This window comes from Panthera uncia (genome assembly GCF_023721935.1).
Source record: "Panthera uncia isolate 11264 chromosome C1 unlocalized genomic scaffold, Puncia_PCG_1.0 HiC_scaffold_4, whole genome shotgun sequence".
NCBI classification, from domain to species: Eukaryota; Metazoa; Chordata; class Mammalia; order Carnivora; family Felidae; genus Panthera; species Panthera uncia.
The window spans coordinates 66935266-66958341 of NW_026057585.1; the positions used below are offsets into that span (position 1 = coordinate 66935266).

Genomic DNA, 23076 nt, shown 5'->3' on the forward strand with positions numbered 1-23076 from the left:
GTGTGTGTGTGTGTGTGTGTGTGTGTGTGTGTGTGTTGAGGTAGATACATGGGGGAGGGTGGTGGTATAGGATTAAAGGGAGATCAGAAGGGACTATCAAGTTTGTTTGACCCAGTCTAGAACAGTCAACTATCTAAAATTTCAGGTCACGTTAGGCCTTTATTCTCTACCAGCTATAAAAGGTGTTTGATGTGGAAGGAAAGAAAACTAGCACTTACTGAGCTCCTGCTAAAAACCAGTAAGAAGTGCTTTATATACAATATACTTATTTAATCTTCCAAACCACTTTGAAGTAGGTCTGTGTATCCTTGTTTTACAAATGAGGAAGCCAATTTTAAGCCACTGGTTGGTGGTAGAATCTTTGTGACTCCAAAGTCCTTGATTTTTTAATACTACACCATGGTGACCAGACAGTATGCCCAGTCTATACCCTCTCCTGTGCCCTGGTTGATTGGAGTGGAGGGGGGAGGAGTGCGTGTGTGTGTGTGTGTGTGTGTACACACGAATGCACGAGACTGATCACATATGCTTCCATACAGGTACCAACTGCAGGCTAAGGAGATTCTGATTACTTCCGTCCAATTAATGCTCTGTTCATTCGTGCTGTCTCTTTGTGATTAGAATTAATTGCTGCTGATTACACTGTGTGGAAGGGAAAGGACGGTCATCAGCAGTTCCGCTTGGGGGATAAAAACATTGTAATGCAAAACAAAACTGGTTGCTGAGGACTTGAATTAGGAAATTCTCTCTGTTAGAGAAAGATTAGGCGTTCTGTGACCAAAATCAATATTCTATGACCCTACCCAGGCAGAAGGACAAGCAGCTCCTGTTCTGGTCAGCAGTAAAGATAAAAGGAAGTGAGGCAATAGATTTATTTGGAAAATTGGCTGTGTATAAAAACTGGCCATGTGATTTTGCAAATCTCTTCCCCACATGTAAAATGAGGAGGTTTGATGAGGTAAACGTCAAGGTCTTGTATTAGTCAAATTTCTTTGTTGCAAGTGACAGAAAACCCAATTCAAACCTACTTAAGTAAAAAGGAGAATTAATTTGCATGCAAAACTTTAAAGTCCAAAGGAATATTGGTTTTAAGCATGTCTGGATCTAGAGACAGTGTCGTCAGGACAGGGTTTGCAGCTGCTCCCTGAGCATTGATACCATTCTCTGACAGGCTCTCTCCCCTGTGGAAGCAAAATGACTGCCAGCAGCTCCTGGTGGACATCCCATCCTCTCAGGGTTAAGGGGGATTCCCTGATTCCCTCTTTCACAAGTCCCAGAGTTGAGTCACCTTGGACATATGTACACCGGACTGATCACTGTGGCAAGAGTCATTCAGTACTCAGATTGGCCCCAATCAGATTGACTCTATATCCTCCTGGACAGTCTGGGTGAGGTCAGCTCCTCCTGAGACACAGAGACTGAGATTGGGGGCTCAATATGGAAAAACGGGGTATTGTGAAAGGGGAATTGATTAAGAGCAGGAAAACAAAACAAGACCGATGGCTGCTGTTGGTACCCCCTGCTCAGGTATTTTATGATTCTCTAGCCATTTGGTTCACTGTCAAGTTCAGCCTATAATATATGAAGGCCAGTGAAGTTCCGGGAGTACTTGAAGTCAGGAGGTGTGGTTAAAGGCAAAAGAGAGGATAAAGTATGTTTGAACATCTACTTTATGTGAGAGTCCCTATTGACCGCGTGCTTTCACATTCATTATGTCATTCAGTCTTCACAATACTCTAGTTAGGAGTCATTACCACTTCACAGATAAGAAAATGTAGGATTAGGGGGTGCACACTTGCCCAGGCTTTATGTGTTCATTCATTTACTTATTTTTCCTACAAACATTCTTTAGTGGAGTCATCTTAGGCTGTGGGAAACCGAGGATGGGGAAGATACAGGCTCTGCCCTCTGGGAGCTCATGGTCTAGTGAGAAAGAGAGAGGCCAAGAGCTGTGCAGATTCTGGATGTAATCGGTCAGTCCCAGCCTGGTGGGAGTTAGCTCAGTTCTGACACCCAGCTCTTCCCGCTGGCTCCCAGGCCTTCCTCCTTTTTGTTCCCTCCAGGGCCAGGGCTCCCAGCTCTGCCTAGGTGGGATATTGTTCTAAGAATCTTTGGCTCAAGAGGAGGGTGTGTCCCTGAAGGCCCAGAAGTATTCATTTGTTTTCACCTTCTAGCTATAAGTAGCTGGTTGTGGAAGAAACATGACCCCTTGACCCCAGGATCCACCTGCCTGGGACTAGAGGGGAATTGTTTCATCCACAAAACCTTTTCATCTCTGAATCTTTGACCTTACATGGGCTCCTTGGAAATAGGTATCGTACAGTGATAGTCTCCTTCTTCTCTTCATCAGATAGTCCCTCTTCCAGGGACCCTGCTTTCCTAGGAGTGACAGAAGAACAAAGCCACTTTACCTTCTGGAGTTTGTGATGCTTGCTTTCAATCTTCCTTGTGCCAAACTCCCACAGCTCAGTATCTCTATTCTTTTTTTTTTTTTTGACAGTTTATTTATTTGTGAGAGAGAGAGACAGAGCATGAGCAGGGGAGGGGCAGAGAGAGAGGGAGACACAGAATCAGAAGCAAGTTCCAGGCTCTGAGCTGTCAGCACAGAGCCCAACCCAGGGCTCAAAACCACAGGCCGTGAGATCATGACCTGAACTGAAGTCAGACGCCTAACTGAGCCACCCAGGCACCCCTTAGCATCTCTATTCTTAAAATCTCATTCACCATTAGCCACTAGGAAGTAACCACTGTTTCTCCTCCTAATGAAGTCCTCAGACACCTAGATTTCTCCCCAAATTCCCACAATTAGCAGCAAAATATTGATTGAACACCACGTGTGTCATACACTGCCAGGCAGAGGGGGGATTATGGTGAACAAGACAGACACAGTTTTTGCAATCATGGAACTTGGTAGTCTAGTAGAAGAGGTTTTATCAAAAACCACACTGGTGCATAAAGTTACAGACATGAGAGGCCTATATGAAGGGGTGCCAGGGGCCCTGGGAGGTATATGACAGCAGCCACTGATTTGTCCAGGAGGTCAGGGAAGGCTTTCTTGAAGAAGTGGAATTTGGGCTGAGGGCTGACGCATGAGCAGACATTACCTAGAGGCAGCAAGGCAGACGGTCTATGACAGCCTCTCAGGCACGGGCTGTGAAGGGGGCGTGTGAAGTGGCATCTACCTGGTTGAGGAAGTCCTGTTCTCAAGGGTCTCAATGACAGCATGGGTTACAATATGACTTGTTGTCTTATTGTTAGTAAAATAGAGCAGGATTGAATGAGACGTGGAACAGGCATGTTTTATATCCTGACACAGAGCAGATCCTGATTAGTGTTTGTCAGAGGGAGGGACGCAGTCAGGCAGACAAGCAGACAGGCCAGCTGGCCCATCAGAGGTGTGGGAGAGTGAGAATAGAAAAGAAAAGTTCCAGAGAAAATAGATTCTATCCTTTAAAATTTGGGTAAATGTGTTAGTCTCGTGGGGAGTTCAAGCCCAGCTTCTTACCCATCCTGTCTGTGGGCTCACTTTGGGTTTGCCTGACAAGAAACCAAGATGTCCCCCAAAGAGCATGAGATGTAAGGAAATGTCAGTAACTAGGCATCACAGTGGAGCTTCAAAGTAGGAATCATGACTCACTTGATGCAAATGTGCAGCAAAATAAAATTAGGCAACTGTCCTATTGAGAAGAGTGCCATGGAAGGGACTCTAAGGAACACAGAGCTCCCTGGATTCTAGGAGCCACATTCAGACTTCATATCCAGGATCACTGGTGACACCAGCATCTGATTCCCCAAGATAGGAACCTGGTGTGCTATCCTTGATGCTTTTTCTAGTCCAGCCATCTCTGCCAGAACCCCACATTCCCAGATTACCCCACATTAAATGCCCAGCTCACATTCATTTTATGTGACAAGTATTTCTAATTCTGTCCCTTCCTTCTTGCCCCTCTGTTAGAGTCCCAGCTTAGGTCCTCCTCATCCTCCCAAGACCAGACCTATCCTTGTCTCCAGTCTTTATCCCTTCCAAACCATCTTCTACCAGGGCCACAGGAATAATCATTATGAAGCCAAATCTAACATTCTCTCTCCCTCCCTTAAAACTTTGTCATGGTTCCTTATTACCTACAGCATAAAGTTCACGTTCATTACATCACACAAGCCACTCATGACCTGTCTTTGTGTATTTATCTTGCTTCCTTCTTCATCTTGTAGAAGATATTCCAGCCAAACCAGATGTCTTATAGTTTTTGAGGGGATCACCGTGCCTCAGGAAGCATGCACATGCCTCTGCCTGTCTTCAGGGATCCCTTCCCATGCCGTCATCCCCTCTTTGCCTGGGCAGCTCCTACTCTTTTGTCAAGTCCCCCAGATTCCAACCTCATTCTACATTTGTTTTTTTTTATTGACTATCTCCCCTACTGGGATGTGAGCTCCATGAGCACATGTGCACTGTTGTATCTCAGCATCTAGAAAAGTACCTGGTGCATAGTAAATTCTCAATTACTTGTTGACTGAATTACTTAATGCAGATTCATCTCCGTTAAAAGCCCCCCACTCAGTTCAGCACAAGTGTTACCTTCTCTGAGAAGTCTTCTGGGGTCCTTCCAACGTTAAGTCTTACTTTCTGTTTCCCGATTCCCTTACTTCCCTCTGCCATCGAGACCATTGCCCTGCACTGCAGTTTTTATTTACCTGTCTTCCCTAAGGGCTGCTCGGGACTGAGACTGACTTATCATTTCCAAATCCATAGCATTCGGCCCAGAGCCTTACACAGCAGATAATAAATATTGAATAAGTGAATAAATCCATCTTAAGACGGTTAATTATATAAGTATAGCATGATAATAATTCTCAAAAACCTTAGGCCTTGCAGTTGGACAGACCTGAGTTGAGTCTTACCTCCAATTGCTAACTGAGTGATGTTAGATAAGTGATATCTCTGTACCTCAGTTTTCTAACCTGTAACATGGGAATAATAAAATCTACCTCATTTGCACATAGTAAATAGCACGGTGCTCAGAAGATAGTAAATGATCATAAACATGAGCTCCATCCCCTGAGTTTCAGGTTTGAGATAACAGTTAAAAAGAAAATAACACAAGGGCAGGAAAGAAAATCATAAAACATTGGAGCCAGTAGGGCCCTAAAGATTGGAATTTAAAGGATGGGATCATTTCTATTTTGCTTAAGATGGAACAAAAATGTCCCCAAATGAGGATTAAATGTAAGGAGGTAGCCAAGAGTAAGGTATTGTAATGGAGTTTCACTGTACTATAGCCATCCCCAGGTGAAATCGTGCAAAAACCTGAATTCCTCCTAATTATACAAATGGAGAAAGTGAGGCCCAGGAGGGGGTGAGTGACCCAGCCCAGGTCATACAGCAATTTGGTTAAAGCTGACATTCTTTTATGGGTCTCTTGACTCACAGGATATTGTTCATTCCCTTAATGCATGTAAGTGCTTCAGATTCAGGCTGAGTCAGGAATGAAGAAAGAAGGAACCGGGAAGGACCTTCTTTTAAAGATCAAGAACCCTATAGTCTGTCCCTTCAGCAAACCATTTAGTGGGCCTCTTAAATTCTAGGCTAGTTGTGATTATTACTTTGTTCCCCCATTGCTTAGCTGAGCTGTTCCTTTGGCCCCTCCAGTGGACTGGCACCACCAGAATCTCTGAGCTCCTCTAAGGTAATGCAGGTGTACTGAGGACAGAGTCTACCTACTATTAACTGTGCTCCAAGCCTAACTTGATTGCACTCCCCAGCACCACCAGATTCTCACTAATCCCAGAAGAGTCATGGTATAAAAAGTGAATGAGTCAGAAGATGAGAAGGAATATTATTATCTAAAGGTGATGATAAACTCAAGGATCACTGTCCAAATTTAGAGCAGAGATTCTTAACATTTGGAAGGATGCAGATTTCTTTGAAAATTATGCAAAATTATGAATATCCTCCCCAGGAAAATTCACACATACATGTAAATTTTTGCCCGTAATACACGAGGGGCCAGGAAGCCCCTAATTCCCCAGGTAGGAACTTGGAATCTAGAGACTCCCAAAACATCACAGAGCTGAAAGTTTCAAAACATCAGCAAGTCTGCCCCTCCCCCGACTTTCCAGATTGGAAAACTGACACTTGTCCCACACAAGGCCACGCAGCCCCTCCCCCTAACCTCCCAGACAGGCCCAGAGCCAGGACTCATTGGAGCTTTTCCCACTTATTATGCTTCTTGTCCCTGCCTCCCGCTTGCTCCAAGATGCTGCTGCACAAATATTGACTTTGGTCTTTAGTCTTGTTTTTATATTGTGTGTCAGTGGAAGCTTCTGAAAATATCTAGGAGCATCTCAGAGAAGCAGAGCCTCCTCTAGCACTGAACCGCGTCCAAGCCCCCCCATTTGCTGGGTGGGACCCAGCTGGGCAGGCACAGCAGACTTCGTGAGCGAATTTCCAGAGCTGTGGTCAGCCATCAGTGGGCAAAGGGAGGCACTGCTGGGAAACTGCTAGTTCCCGGCATGGAACGGAGGGAGAGCAGGGGAGTCACAAAACAAGCTGGAGTGTGGGAGGTGGCGGGGAGAAACGAACTTTCCTCTCGAGTGAGGAATGGCTCTGAGATAGATGGGCCGTAAATACCAGCAGTCCAGGGCAAGTAGGGAAGTGAGAGGCATCTCAGAGGCCGAGGGGTGCAAGACACAGAGGGAGGCCACTCTTCCTGCCCAAGTGGTGGGTAGAGGTGCTGAAGCAACCATCCTAGTAGGTCAATACAGCCTGTGAAGTCACGTTCCTTTCCCCTTCGCCTGTCTCCAAGGAGAACTCGGGATGACATTTCCCCAGATTGGGGAACCAGGGCCTCTCCCAGTCAAGCTCTTGCCCGCTTCTAAAACTCCTGCTTGTGCCCCACCCCCATTTCACCTGCTGCACTCCACCAGATATCATGCACCCCTTAGACCAGTGTCTGTAACTCAGGGGTGAATTCCACACACACCCACACCCACACCCCAGGGAATGTTTGGCAATGTCTGAAGGCATTCTGGGTTGTCACAGCAGGGTGGAAGGTTCTGCTGGTATCTAGGGGGAAAAGCCAAGGATCCTCCTTGCAACAGAATCATCCAGCCCAAGATGTCAATAGTGCCTGGACTGTGAGCAGCGTGAAGGCAGAACCATTCCTGTTTTGTTTCCTCTATCTGCCCAGTGTAGTCTATATTCCTATTACATGGCTCAACACACAGGGGTGCTTGAAAAGTGTCTGTTGAATGAATAAATGAGTAACAAATAATGAATGAATGACAACCTGCCTAACGTGGTCTGAAGTTCAAAAATCCCCCAAGGACATCCTGTCCAGACTCAGGCACATTATTTCTGAGGTCAGATCTCCATCTGTTCTAGCCTAGCCAGCCTCCAGCCTGATTTCTTTTCCAAATACCCCACCAGAGTGATGGGTACTGCTCCCATGCCTGAGAAGTCTGCACTGATCTGGGTGGCCTGAAAGGGTATCCTCTCCTCCTAGGGAGGGGCAGAGAGAGTGAGAACTAGATTAGAACCAGAGATCACCCTCTAGCCAATTTTACAGAAAGGAAACTGAGGCACACAGTATGGAAGGGACCTGTAAGACCTTATCCCTGAACATCCAGAAAATTAAAAAAAATAATTTCATCTCTCTGTCTCCCTATCTCTTATTTCCTGTTTGTCTCCCTCTTACCTTATCTTGGGTTTTTTGGTTTGTTTGTTTCTTCCTTGTCTCTGTTATAGTCCTAACCTGTGTTAAATGGCTCTGGAAACAAGTTTGAATGCGACACACCCTTGTCCTTGAAGAGCTTAGGCTTTGTTGAAGATGACAGGTTCATAAATAATAATGATAATAAAGAGACCTACTACCTGCCAGTATTGTGCTAAGTGCTTTGGATATATAATTTCTAATCAACATGAGAGTCCTGCGAGGTAGGTAGTATTATCCATTTTTAGAGATGTGAAAACTAAGGCTCAGAGAAGTTCAATATCTTGCCCAAAATCATACAGCTAAATGTGTAGGAGTCAATATTAAAACCCATGCTTTTTGGACTTTAACCCCACATTCCAAATAGATGCACAGTGGAATCTAGTGTCAGGGGACAAGGCTTAGACTAGTTTATGGAAGGATGTCAATGCCAGATTTAAAAGTTTAGTTGTTACCCTATAGGTGGCAGGGAATTGGCATAGAGTCATGAGTCAGAAAGTCACAAGGTCAGCAATTATGAGAACATCTCTCTCAGTGAAAATGGAGCCAAGAAGACTAGAGTCAGGAAGACCAATTAGGAGGCTGGAGCCATAGTTCAGATGAGAGAAAAGGATCTCAAGTAAAGGAATAGTAGTGGAGAGGAGGAAGGGCAGGTCTGCAATATGTTTAGGAGGCAAAATAGGCAAGCGTATAGTCCAATACAGGTATTTCCTGCAAATAATGTAAATTAAAAGGACTCTGGAGCAAATACTGTACATAAAAAGGACTCTGGAGTTGGGCGTGTCTGGGTCCCAATCTGGTGAATGAAATGCACTTGCTGCTTGTGCAGGAGGCACTGAGGGGCAGTGGGGAGGGATGGGGGGTGAGCACCCAGAGAGATTTACAGCACAGAGCCAGAACTGCACTCCCGACACCCAGGCAGTGTCTTCATCCTCTGCTCTTAGCCACCCAGATGAACTCTGAGAGCATGCAGGAGGCTGGATGAGGACCCCCCAAACAGATCCAGATCCTAACCCCTGGAACCTATCCGTGTCTGCTTACATGGAAACGAGGCCTCTGCAGATGTTATTGTTAAGGATCTTGAGGGAGAAGTTTATCCTGGATTCTTGGGGTGGGCCCAAAATGCAGTCACACGTGTCCTTATAAGGGGGACACAGAGGGAGACTGGACACACAACAGGAGAAGGCAGTGTGGCCACGAGGCAGACACTGGAGTGATGAGGTCATAAGTCAAGGTGCAGAGCAGCCACCAGAAGCTGGGAGAGGCCAGAAACAGCTTCTCCCCTGCAGCCTTTGGAGGGAGTGTGGCCCCATTAGCACCTTACTTTCACCCCCATTGAAACTGATTTCAGACTTCTGGCCTCCAGAACTGTGAGAGAATACATGTCCGTTGTTTTAAGGCACCGAGTTGGTGGTGAATTATAGTGGCTGTAGGAATCCAGTCCGGAGCCTCCTTTATCCCCACCTTGGGTTCCCTCTTGGAGGATTTGGGCATCCTCCCCACCATTTGTGTATGTGTTCTTCTCCCCTCTCCTTTCACGAAATTCCTACCCTCCTGAGTTGCTTCTCATGTGTCAGAGAGGAGGCCCCCCCTCCTGTCACCTGTCTCTCCCCTCCTCTGTCTCTGCCTCTATTTCAGTCTCCCTGTTGTCATGTGCTGTCTCTCCTCCAAAGCCTGTGTAGCCCTGCTTGTTTTTTTTTTTTATTTTTTTTAAACGTGTCTTCATCTTTGAGAGACAGAGAGAGACAGAGCATGAGTGGGAAAGGGGCAGAGACAGGGAGACACAGAATCCTAAGCAGGCTCTAGGCTCTGAGCTGTCAGCACAGAGCCCGACGTGGGGCTCGAACTCACTGAGCGCGAGATCATGACCTGAGCCGAAGTCACTCAACCGACTGAGCCACCCAGGCGCCCTGCCCTGCTTGCTTTTGACTCTTTCTGTTCCACTCTGTCTTTCTCTTTCTCCCTCCCCGTTGTCTACATTTCTCTTTCTCTCTCTCTCTCTCTCTCTCTCTGATTCTCTCCCTTTGCCAGTCGCTTCCTATTCTTCTCTCTGCCCCTCCCTCCATTTCTCTCCACTTTTCAAGTTCAAGCTGTTCTCAGCCCCTCCGATGATCTTCCTTTCTGCTCCATCCTGATGGGTTTCTCTTCATATCTTCCTGGCTGTTCGCATCTCTTCCTCTTTTGGTCTCTGCGTCTGCCTCTCTCTCTGTCTCTTCCTCCCTCTTGCTATGTCTCCATGTCCTCCCTCTCTCTGTCTCTCTCTGTCTCTGTCTCCCTCCCACATTCGCAGGCGTCCTCACCTAGGGGTGCATCAGGACTCGCTTGCTATTGGAAAGGACTCTGCAATGACCTCTGCGCCCCCCACGCTACACTTCGGAGAAGGATTCATCTGTTTATCACGTACCTGTCTGCCACCATGGGAGGATGGGGGAAGGAGGCAGAGGCAAAAGATATTTCACTGTCGCATTGTTCTTCTGGCTTTACCTACAGGCCCCTAGACAGGTGCCTCTTAACATTCCAGCAGTGCTGTCAGCCTTGCGGAGGAGAAATCACGTTTCCTTGGCCTACCGCTCTGCAGAATTAATCTTTCCCCTTTAACGATGATCATCTGTTGTTGGCAGGGGCAGGAGTATGAGCAGGGCTATCCAGGCGGGGCTTTCAAAACAGGGAGCCAGTAGGAGTTAAATTTTCTTCTTTGGAGGCAGGATGATAGCAAGGAAAGATTTCATGAGGACTAGGACTTTTTCTCTTCCCTGTGTCCCAGAACAGCATCTGGCATGTAAAAGACACTTGCTAAATATATGAATGAATGAATGAATGGGCTTCAGTCCTCATTGTGCCAGTTCTTGATGGGCCTCACTGGACAAGTCACTTCCAAGTTCTCATCTGCGAAATGGGGACGGTAATCAGACCTGCCTGCAGCACACAGCTATGGGGAAAGAGGGAGTGAAATATGGTATCTGATGAGTGGGGCTGGACCTTGGCTCCCTTCAGGGCCGGCCAGGCCAGGTGGGCTCACTGATGGTTCTGGAAGAGTTGCAGAGAGTGAGAAGTGTGGAGATGGTAGCAGAGATGAAGGGGAAGGAACAGGATGGGGAAGGGAAGCCACAGGCCAGGCAGGAAAGCCTGTGTGAGATGCGTTCCCTCTGGGGCTGCTCAGGGACGTAGGGAGGACCTTCCTCAGGAAGCTGCCATGTGTCACGAAGGAGGAGTTTTCTGACTCCCTTCAGGGGGAACTCATCCCCAAGGCTGACTACTGTCCCTAGTAGTGGGATTGGGCTGGGCCAAGCAAGAGGCCAAAAATGAAATTGCTGGTCAGGGCTTGTGTTTCTGATGAGGGGGATCCTGATCCTGGGTGCTGGCCAGCTCCTTCACCTCCTCCAAGCCCGCTCAAACCCCACCTTTTCAGTGAGGCTCCTCTGACCACTGTACCTAGTGCGACAATGTGCCCCCTGCCCCCTGTACTCCCCTTACACTGTCCTTTATCTTTACTTTATAGCACTTATCACTTTCACTTTCTGGTACTCTCAATAATTTACAAATGTGTAGGATTGACAGTTTGTCTCCCATAACTGGAACAAAAGTTCCATGAAGACAGGGATCCTTGTGAGTTTTGTTTGCTGTATATCCCAAGTGCCTAAAACTACTTGGCATAGAGCAAGTTCTCGGTAAACATTTGTTGAATGAAAGAATTGGGATGGGATTTTTCATAAGTTTATTGTATCGAACATACCACATTAATGCTAGAAAGGACCTGAGAGACTGTACTTTTTACCACAGAGGAGTTAAGCCCAGAGCAGGGAAATGGCCACGGTCACATGGCAAGTTACTGATTGAAACCAGGTTGGTCTCTTGATTCCCACTTATGTGCTCATTCGATGCACCAGATCCCAGGCCCTGAGACAGGAGAGCAGAGGGTCCTGCAGCCACTGCCCCTCTCCGAGAGACCTCGGGATGCTGAGAGGAGGAGCAGAATGTGCGGAGCTGGGCAGAGTGGGACATTCATGCCATACAGTCAGCAAGTTTGCGGCTTGCATGATCCCAGAGGACTGGCAGTTCAGAAACCATTTCCATGATCTGCTTCTTTCCCTGTTTCTGCCGTAGGACATGGCTGCTTAGTGTCTCAGTGGCATCTTGAACTCAAACTGACTCCTAGTCTCTTCCCTGAGCCTGCTCCACCACCCTCAGACTTCTGCATTCCCAGTCACCGCACCCCATCCACCCAGCTGCTCTGGCTAAGTGCACAGGAGGTCGCCGTTCACCCCCGCCTCTCCGCAGGCCCCATGGCCAACCTGCCAGCTCCTCTCCCAAAACATATATGCCCATCTCCACTGCCTCTGTCCTGGTCCAGACCTCCCTCGTTTTTACCCCGGACCTGCTGCAGTATTCTCCTGGCCCATCTGCCCTGCTCCCACTCTTGCTGCCTTATTTTTAGCACAGCAGTGACCTTTTAAAATTATAAATCAGACCGTCTCATTTTCCTGCTTAAAATTCTTCAGCAGCTTCCCATTCTCTTAGAAAATCTAGACTCCTTCAGGTGACCCAGAATAAGGCTCCACGTGATCTCTCCCCTGCCTGTCCCTCTATGCCAGCCCGCTCTCAGACCCTCTCCCCGACTCAAGGACTTTTTCCCACTGCCCCTGTCTGCTCTTTCACACGTCCTCCTCAGGGAGGCCCGCCCACATCCCCTGTCTGAAGCAGCACCCCATCACTCTCTCTTACAGACCCTGAGCATTTTCATCCTACACTAGTACAATCACAATTATATCTTTGTTTGGGTTTTTATTGCTTTGTTATCTGTCTCCACTTCTAGACTTAAGAACCATTGTCTTGGTTGTTTTGCTGTGTTTTATTTATTTATTATTGTTTACCATAGTATACCATGAGACTTCCAGACAGCCTGAACATAGCAGTTGATCAATAACTATATATTGAGTGGACAAATGATAGATACGACCACAGACACCCATATCAACTATTTTGAATTGCCTATGGAATAGAAGTTTAAATTCCTTAATTTGGCATTCAAAGCCTCTCCTGATCTGTCCACAGCCTTGCCTTGCAGCCTCACCTTTTGCTCTACACTGAGGTGGCCTGGGCCCTTGATTCCTCTTCTGTCTTTTTTATGGCCCGGGGTCACATGCCCCGGCCACACTCCGTGCTGCCACTGATCCCATCTCTCTCTTCCTCCCCCTTGCGATTCATCCTGTGCTTCAAATCTCTGTTATATACCCACTTCCATGAAGCCTTCCACAATTCCCCCAGTTGGGATTCAATCTCCTTCTACATGTCCATGGAGTTTAGTGTTGGAATGTATAATCATGCTCAAGAGAGGGGAAACCATATGCACCTTGTTAAAAGACCCTCAGGTTCACATGCTACCTACCTCACTCTCAGGCCACAGGATTCCAGGTCACTTATGCAGATTTTCCTTCTTTACAGTGTCCTCTTCTGCAAAATATGTGTAGAATGGTACTTTGACCTTGCAGGGTTGTGGTGGGGACTGGTGATAGTAACTACACTGTGCAGCGCACGGGGAGAGCGCTAAAATAAACGGTCGTGAAGATGACAAGGCAGCAGCCTGCTCGGTGATATAGTCAGTGGGACATGCTAGTTTCCTCCTCCCGACTGGCCACTGTGCTCATCTAATTCTTCTTTCTCTAACCCCATCCCTGTCACTCTTCCTCCCAGCATACATATGGGACGAGCCCAACGAATGTTTGAATGAATGAATGAATGGGAGTGAACAGCACATGCCCAAACCCTTGTTACCTGTTACAGGGTCCCGGAAGTACCAGAGTTACTGACACCTGCCCCTTAGTTGAAACAGCTCTGAGTGGAAGTTCACACCATCCCAGCCAAGCCCCACCCTGCTTCTGTGATTTGGGGGTCCTGACCCCACCTGCCGTCTGTTCCGACCCCCCACCAGAAACAGATCAGTGAGCCACAGAAGAATATGCGGAAGATGACATTGTCAGCGTCTAGGCTATCCGGCGATGTTTGTTGGCAATGCAAAGTCGGGAGCTCCGCATTCTCTCTATTGGGCAATATATTGGAAAGGCTTCAGCCAGAAGAGTTAGTGCCCTCTCCTTGTCTGGGTCCTAAATCCTTGTCCAAAGACAGCTTGTTTTAACTGCAGATGTTTGATTCGTCTCTCCCCTCCTCCCACCCAGGTCCCATATCTTGCTTGACTCAGACAGGGTCGTTGCAGTAAGTAGCCTGGTGTGAGACCTTCAGGATTTGAGGGATCTGTAACATGGTAGGAGAGGGAAAGGGAAAGAGGGTGCCCCAGACAAATCCACCTTTAAAACCCTGTCTTTCAAACAGGGCTCATCTGAAAACAATCAGCACTTCACAGGGGAACATTTTACTGGCAGCCTGACTCCGTTTCCTTGCAAGGTTCAAGAGTTTTGCTAACACAGATTTCTTCTAGGGTGGCTTTGAGCCTGGCTGCCAAGGCAGGCTGGGGAGGATGGGCTCACACTTCCCTTGTCCCCCACTGTCTCGCTTATTTCGTCAGCACCCACGTGTCAGTCACGCACCGCAGCACAGGCCCCGTGAGCTGGCTCTTGCTCACATTTCATGGGTGCAGGGACCCAGGCTCAGGAGGACGTAGTTGCTTACAGGAGACTGTCCTAGGGCTCTCCTGCTGTGTAACACACTTCCCCCAGATGGAGCATTTAAAACACCAGCTCTTCCCTCATGCTTTCTGTGGGTCCAAAATTTGCGGAGGGCGCCATCGAGTGGTCTTATTCTGGAGCCTGCGACGCAGTTGCTGGAGCGAGAACAGCAGTGTGCTGGTGGCACCGTGGGCTGGCGGGAGTCTCCCTTTGGCCGGGTCTCCGCACAGTGGCAGGGCCTCCACCTGTAACCCCTCTGTGGGCTAGTCTGGGCTGCCTCACAGCATGGTGGCCTCAGCGCAGCAGGACTGCTTGCATGGAGGTGCAGGACCCTAGCTGGAGTAGTCCAGCAGGCCAGGGACAAGTGACATCTCCTTTACTGACCTTGCCTCAGAAGGCCCGCAGTGTCACTTTGACCACTTCTGCCATTCTTGTGGTCACAAGTGAGTCACAAGCCCACCCAGGTCCAAAGAGAGGAGACATAGACCACACTTCTCAGTGGAAGGAGGGTCAAAGTCATAGCATAGAATAACACGTGAGCTAGGAAATATCGTTGCAGACATTTTTAAAAAATACAATGTGCCATACACAGAATGTGGCAGAGCCAGGATTTGGATTAGATGCATCTGATTCCAAGATTTCTGCTATACTTTTTTAGTCCAGTCCACAGGGACCTCTTCTCTCCTCTGCACCCCTGTAGTCTTACTGTCAGCACACACAGTGGTGATTTGGTCTCCCCAAGCCAGCTGGAGCCTGACTAGGTTCAAAGGAGCAGACCAGGGTCTGCTGGTTGGAGAGGCCATGCCTAATGCCAGCTTGTGAACTCTTTAAAGAAGGGGACAGAGAAGGTCGGTCACATGCAGAGGAAGAAAGCAGGTGGCGGCCCCAGAGCACAGCGAGCCTGCGGCACATCTCAGTGTCATAAACGACTTGTCTGGTGTTTTTCCTCCTCCCACCAGGCACTGGCCTGGGATGACTCAGCCCTTGACAGAAAAGGTGCCTTCAGGATGGGAAACAGCCCAGGGTGGTGGAACGTTCACTGCTCTGGAGTCAGACATTCCTGAATTGGAGTCCTGGCTCTACCATTGCCTAAGTTAGGCAGCCTTGGACAAGTACCTTAACCTCCCAGAGCAAAAGGGAGATTAAGATGCCTTCCCCACAGGATTGTTTAAAGTGTATAAGTAAACAAAGTAGTAGTGCCATGCCAGGAACATAGTAGGTGCTCCATAAATGCTACTTTCCATGTCCTGGGCCATGTTCTACCCCATCCTGGGGGCTTCTTGAAGACGGTGGTGAAACTCATTTCACTGTTCCATGAACACTAGTCAGAGCGCGGAAGCCAGCGAGCCCCAGAGGGACACAGTATGTTCCAAAAGCCAGGAAGAGAGCTTTGAGGTAAGATGACCTAGACCCATATCCTGGTTCCTCTCCTTTCTAGTCCTGTGACCTCAGGCAAATTATTTAACTTCTTTGTACCTTGATTTCCTCATCTGTGAAATGAGGAAAAGAATAGTGTCGAAAATTGTGTGAAGATCAAAAAAGGCAGTACATAGAAAAAGCTTAGAATGGTGATTCTAGGTGGTATTGCTGCCTCTATTACTGTTATCATTTTTATTACCAAGCCCTCTTTTTTCTGACTCGGTCTCCTTTCAAAGTTGCTCCTTGACGCACACTATTGCAGATATGAAGCTGGGACGGAATGTGGCAAGAACATTTTTGGATTATTATCGGCTGAACCCCCTGGTCGAGAGAGTGGCAATTCCCATGCCGAGGCTGCGGTAAGTGACAGGGCAGAACTGTGTGGCTCACGTTCTGTTGAACCAGCTTTGTGTCCAGGGTCGACTTCCCTTGGCTTCTCTCTGGCCCTCAGTTTCCTATCGGTGGCATGGGAAAGATAATCCCTGCCCTGCCACAGAGTGTATGGGGCAGAAGAACTTAACAGCATGTTTTCTGACTATAAAGTATCGTCACAGTGTCAGACAGTGTGGGGTGGTCGCGTTTCCGGGTCTAACATGGGAGTCCACGGGGATGGGAGTTGCTGGGGAACTGAGCGCAGTTATTGTTCTAAGTTAGTCTGGGTGTCTCCATGTGCTTCTTCATCTGGTTGCTCATCCTCTAGAATTCCTATTTCATCTAGGCTCATAAGGTCTCTGATCCTTCCATTTTCACATCTGTACAGTGGGGACGGTGGCACTCACCTGGAAGGTTATTATGAGATGTGTGTTAAAGCACCCTACATATTGTCAGACATACACATATCCCCTTAGAACATGATAGTCCCTCAAGATGCAAAGGTTTAGGGCTGGGAAGGACATACGCCTAAGAAGTTTTACATCAGGTCTTATGGAGTCAATATTTTGGGCCAGTGAGGAGAGAAGGTCAGGGGATAAGTATCCTTCTGGAGAGCTAGACCGGAGCCCAAAGTGCTGGGCATTCCCATGCTTCCTGGAAGTAAGCCCAGTGAGCATTTGGACAGTGACATCCAATGGCATCTGGAATTGTGCTGGCCCTGCCTTACCTCTTGGCCTCATTTCCTACTCTCTAGTGATCCAGCCTCCCTAAAGGACAGAATGATGTCCAACTTACTTCTGCCAGACCAGTCTTCCCACTGACCTTGCCCATGACCTTGTCCATATGCTCTGCTGCCTCAGGGCCTTTGCACTGATGCACCTTCCTCCACACCCTATTATTAAGAAAAACAATATTAATCACTGTTATCTATTGAGCAAAGCACTTTTTGTACATGATCTTATTTATTCCTCATATATATTATATTCCCCATATTACAAACGAGGAAAAGAAAGCTCAGAAAGGTGAAGAGGATTGCTGAGGTCAAAGAGATTTTGGCAGAGGCAGGATTTGACCTAGGATTTTTTTTCATTCCAAAGCTAGACTAAAATCAGGTTAAGTTCCAGCTTAAGCAGGAAGTCTTTGTCACTATCAGTGTGGGTTCAAATTCTGTCTCAGGCTCATCCTAACTGTGGGATCTTAGGCAAGTTTCTTGGCCTCTTGAAACCTCTCTCTACCATAAAGTGGGGGCAATAACTGAAGTCTCTCAAGATGGTTTTAAAAATTAGATGCAAGCTTGGTATTGTGCCTGGCAGTCCATAGCTGCTCAATAAATGTTTCTGTCTCCTCTGGCTTCTGGGTTGCAACCCCAGATGTCCAAGCAGTTTATCATGGCCTGGCGCAAGTTCCTGGACTCCTCTGGTTGGGCTGGAAGATCTCTCTCAGGGCTACCTTCCACCATGATGTGAGTCCCATGTCTCCACACAGAGTCTACAGAACAACGTACTCTGGCTCATACTGTGTCTCAGATTCTTCACTAATCATCTAGGGTATTTGTGCCCCCCATCCTATTCCTGGTGGATTAAAAACTCCTTCAGGAGGATCATGTCTGTTTCTTCTCTGTGCTTCCACAGTGCCTAGACCGCTCTGAGCCTGCATGCTGAGACTGTATTCATTCCCTCATTCATTCACTCAGGAAAACCAGCACTTTATGCCAGGCCCTGGGGGGAGAGAGGTGCTTGAATGAGTAAGTGATTAGGGCATGACCCTGCCTGCCTTTGAGGAGCTCACCTCTAGAGTAAAGTGCTCAGTTCATTCTTAGAAGTCATTCTTGATTGGTTAAAGTTCTCAAAAATTCAAAGCTTTAGAACACTCAAAAGAATTCATTTACAAGTTAATTTGGGGATTGTCTCTTTCAGGTCCTCTGTCAGCCTGAATAAAATTATTTTGATCCCTTAGACTTCTTTCTAGCTTGTTGCACTGTCGGTGAAATGGTGTTGACACTGGGGGAGACTAGCAATTGTTCAGGCCCTCTTCATAATGCAGATGAGGAAGCTGAGGCCCAGGGGGCACACAGCACTGGTCACAACCAGGACTAGAGCCCCAGCTCCACAACCCCAGGCTGCTGTTCTCAGCATCAGTTAGCAAAGAGTTCCTCCAGTTGGCCAGGATGTGGAAACCTAAAACTGGATGGAAAGGATGCAAGGAACTCTCGGGGCCCTGGGTTCAACCTTTCACTGGACCTCTTTGCTCTAAGCTTTGGAGCCTCTTTAGAAAAGAGCTGGAGATTCACTCCTCAAAATTACCAGCCTTGAAGACTTGAGGTAAATGCACCCACCCTTAAATTTAAAACAAAACAAACTCCCTCTCCATCCTCACATCTCACACCCCGGTCTCATCAAACTATGAGTATCACTGAACTCTCAGTTGGTCGGCAGGCCTTGAGAAATGAATTGCCAGGAGGACACAGGCTCTGATTTGGGACTTGAGCTTGTCCCCTTTTTTGGTATTATTTTCCACCCAAGCATCAAATAATATAAGTGGAAGAGTAGTTCTGATTTTAAAGGAAAATTACATGTTTTGACTCAAAATTAATCTTTGTTTTCTCTCATCTCTGTGGATAATCATAATATGTCAGTTTACACCCATGTGCTGGTAGGAGCCTATTGGGTGCCAGGCCACCCTTCAGAGAGGGTCCCTTGGGTGGGTCAGCAGTGTGGGCCCAAAAGCATAGCCTCAGGGATGTGGCCTTGATGACCAAAGCTGAGACCACACACTTCTCTGGACCACGGTAACATAGCTACAGAGCTAAAGCTGAAAAGGTCCCATCATGGTGGATGAAAATCAGAAAAAATGAACAGGACAGGTGAGCCTCTGTGGGGAGACAGAGCATGAGTGTGGAAGGTGGGCTGGTCTCTGAGTGTGGGGTGGGCTCAGGCTCAGGGACAGGCTGGGAAGGCCGGATCCATTGTGGAGTTTTAATGTGTATGTTGATGGGTGGGAATGATCAGCTATTCAACACACTGGAGCCCACCATGTGCCAGGCTGTGCCCTGGGTGTTAGGGGACATAGAGAGCCCCCACCCATCAGGAGCCTAGATTACAGAGAAAGGCATGTAACATGACAAGATACCAAACAGCGTGGGAAAGTGCTCAGCTACATATCAGGGTATACTCCCTCTCAAAAACCTTCCAAGGCTCCCCATTATCTTCAGGGTAATGTTCCAGTTCCTCTTCTTGCTATTCAAAGCTCTGGCTTACAACTTGAGTTTCATTCACAGCTTGCCAGCACACCTCTTCCCCTGTGAGCACCCTCTCCACCCCATCTGCTTCCTACCACTTTACACCTCACGCTTCAGTATGAACAGATCAACTGCGTCCATGCTTCTATGTCTTTGTTCATCCTTTTTTTCCTCTTCCTGGAATGTTCTTCCATTTTGTCTCTAGATGGTGAATTCCTATATACTTTTCAAGTCCAGTGGAAACATCACACCTCTGCTTCACTGTCCCTGTTCTCCACCTTAGACAGACCTGCTTCCTCTTTACTGGATACCTAACTGCATTTTGCACACACCTGTAGCATTGCATGTCCCATAGAGTATTGTCATGGCACTTTGCACATCTGGCTTCTCCACTAGACAGGTTTCTCCTTAAGGGGCTACGTTGGGTCATTCCTGTATCTTTAGTGCACAGTGCACAGCCTAGCAGGGAGTAAACCCTAAATAAGCCCCAAATGTATGAATTCTAGAATGGTAAAACTGAAGAAGCCCCTAAGAATTATTGACTCAGCCCCTTCACGTTTAGGAAAGAACAGTGACAGCCAACCAGAAATTCCCTTCCCGTCTGGCCAGCATTTGCAGCCAGCAGGACTATCCCAAGAAGGCTTCAGGGAGGAAGTGGGGTTTGAAATTGCTTTTAAAGGACATGTAGCTCTTAAATGGGTGAAACAGAAAAAGGAGAGAGGGTATTCCATGTTGGAGATAGGGTGGAAGGCAGGAGGTGAGGCCTAAAAAGACACATTCTGAGGCAATGACATTCTGATGTTTAGAGCAATGGAGATGGTAAGGAGAAGACCAAAAGTTCATTTTTACTCATCCAACACTCCTCAAGCTCCTAATCCATGCCAGGCCTGAATTTTGCTCAGGAGTTCTAGAGAAAGAGCAAATGCATTAAACTCACAATCTAGTGAGAAAAACAGATAGGAAAAGAACTACCTAGAAAATGGTGTACCAAGGGTGAGGCACAAAGTACTGCAGGAGCCTTGAGGAGGAAGAAGCTTATTTTCTGGGAAGTCTGCTTCCCAAGTGAGTCTGGAGAGGTGGAAGTAGGCATTATAGGAAGAGGAACAGAGGCCCGGATGTATGGGGTATTTGCCTTCCAATGCCTTTTTCTCTCTCTTTGCCCCATCTTCAGTTACAGAAGCTCTTTATCAGTCATTTGCACATTCACACTCCTCCATGGCCACTGCATGCCTTCTCCCATGCCACCATCTACCTAGGGCTGCCCCACTTGTGATTGTACTGAGCTTGCCTCTCCAGGGGAAGTACACCCTCCTTTACCCCCATGAAACCATACCCATCTACTTCTCATGCTCCCTTTGGTATTAAGAACCACAGCCCTCAATGACATATGAATGGCACCCTGTAATTTGCAAAGCTCTCCCCTAACACCCATTTACCAGAGTCTATGAGGCAGGAAGGACATGGGCTCTTTTCCCTATTTTAGAAATGAAGAAACAAAAGATAGAGAGAAGGGAGGGGACTTCAAGAGCACATTGCCTGTAAACAACATTACAAGCGTGTACTCTGGGTTGTAAATGGGTCCTGAGGCCTAGGAGTATCTCATCCATGCTAGACAGCTTTGGCAGGTTAGCTGGGTCCTGCAGTGAGTGGAATTTCCAACAGCGAGGCCTCCTGGTCGAGGAGAGATGTTGGGGCAAGGTGTCCCTTTTGTGTACTGCCACCTTTTACATTTTTACCTTATTCATGACTCCTCAACAATGAAGGAAAATGGGTACCCCAAGGTCAGAGTGTGAGGGGCTCCAGAAAGTTGCTTCTTCAGTCCTAACTCAAACAGCCCAAGAGAGATTCCGTATGTATGGCGTTCACCACTTTCTTTTCGTGCTTTATAATTCTTATTATTTTGTGTATTTTGTGCAACTGTCTCCTTTACTAAATTGTAAGCAACTTGATGACAACATCAATGTCTGACTCATCTTTGTTGTCTCCGGAGGCCATGGGACCATACCTAATATCCAGCACCATGACTTTGTAAATTACAGCAGGCAAAGAGAGACTGCCGTAGGTACATTTACTCATATCATTTCACCTCACAACAGCCCTGCAAGATTGCAATATTTTATCCCCATTTTACAAATAAAGCCCATAGAGGTTAAATAATTTTCCCAAGATAACACCTCTCATACATAGCCGACCTGGGAACTCTGGTGAGTTCTTCCTGGCTCTAAAGCCTACCCTTTCCACTGCAAACAAATCTTAGTCCAATACATGAATGAATGGCACATCAGCTCATCAGCCAACAGCATAACAAACAAGGTCCTATATGAGGGAAAATGCAAAAATGGATAAAACTTGGTCCCTGTCTGCAAAGGAGCTCATAGTCTAGCAGGTGAGCCTAACAGAGAGAAGGCAGGTACTGAAGAGTAGTGTTAAGGGCATTGTGTTGGGTGCTCGGTCCTGAGACTCAAGTATGCATCCATCCATCTAGCAGTCCTTTGTTGAGTTTTGATGCCTGCTTTGAACCAGACCCTGGGTTGGGTTTCTGGGACACAGAGAAGAGGAAGACAAGCCACTGCTCCCAGGAAGTCAAAATTCAGTGGGGGAGATAGACACGCACAGAAAAGATTTCAATCTGGTGTATATATGTGCTGTCTTTCTTCTCTCTTTCTGTTATCTCCTCTTTGCAGGAAAGAAAAGCCCCCTCCCTACAAGTACCCACTCACGCGGGGCCCAGCCAGGAACCACCCCAACGGCAAAGGGGACAAGAAGAGCTCAGTGAACCACAAAGACCCTTCAAACTCTTTTTAAGGACATGGAGTCCAGGGAGGTCTTGTGGAGGCGGGAGCATGCATTTTCTGCTGGGGCATGAAATTAATCACCCTTCTCTAGTTTCCAAAATAAGGGGTGTGAGATAATGAATAAGCTAGGGAAAGGGAAGGAAAATATGAGAAATTTCATCATCAGTTTTCCCTTTTACCAATGGAAAATCAATTGTGGGACTTCAGCGTAAGGCTCAGGAACAAAATAGGAGGCTCAAACCACGCAAGTACAGATGCTATTTTCCACAACACAGAGATCCTCACAGGAAGAGGAAAAGCTACACACCCCTTTTGAGAGGTTTGTCACATCTCAGGTCAGTCCTTTTGAAGCCCCTTTACCTTTTAAAGTTGTAGAGCTACTTTGGGACTAGGTGACGGTTGTTTACAGTTTTAGAAGTGCACTGTCCATGCTCACTGATCCAAAACACCATCAACAATACATACAACCCAAAGACGAATGTACTGCTGGGAACAATGGGACAGAATTTTTGAAATCGCAGCGGTCTGAGGCATATTGTCACTGTGCCTATCAGCTGCATGCATTTCCCAATGACCTGGGGAGCTTAACTGAAACCTTAGCTCCAAAGACAAAAAGTATTGGTCACTGCTTCCAAAAGGTCTATCATGGTTCACATCGCCAGATTCCAGTGTCACACCTGGCCACTGAAGACGTGGGCATGGATACTCTGCGATGGGGGGAGGCTGGTCGCCAGGTAAAGGAGATGTAGAAGGCAAGAGAATGCCCCCTCCCCCACCCCCCGCCAAGGCAAGGGGATGATAAAATAAATCAGCAGCAGTAGCAATTCCCAAGGTGGGAAAGCTAAATCTTGTGCATTTTTCTAAAGAGTAAAGTGCCTTTGTATGATGAATGGGTCCAGGGGAGTCTGCTCCCTTCCTGTCTG

At 47.3% G+C, this 23076-nt stretch overlaps 1 protein-coding gene across 3 annotated transcripts in view; it reads left to right on the plus strand.

Annotated features, from left to right (window-relative positions):
* BEND5 (BEN domain containing 5) overlaps positions 1 to 23076 on the plus strand; it is a 1448520-nt gene that overhangs the window by 1415590 nt on the left and 9854 nt on the right. For 2 of the 3 annotated variants that reach the window (XM_049618594.1, XM_049618596.1), the window contains exon 12: positions 16011 to 16107. In XM_049618594.1, coding sequence (XP_049474551.1) covers positions 16011 to 16107 — 97 coding nt within the window. Of the gene's footprint in view, positions 1 to 16010; positions 16108 to 17490; positions 17705 to 23076 lie in introns of those variants that run through there. The other variant, XM_049618595.1, reaches the window with a different exon arrangement.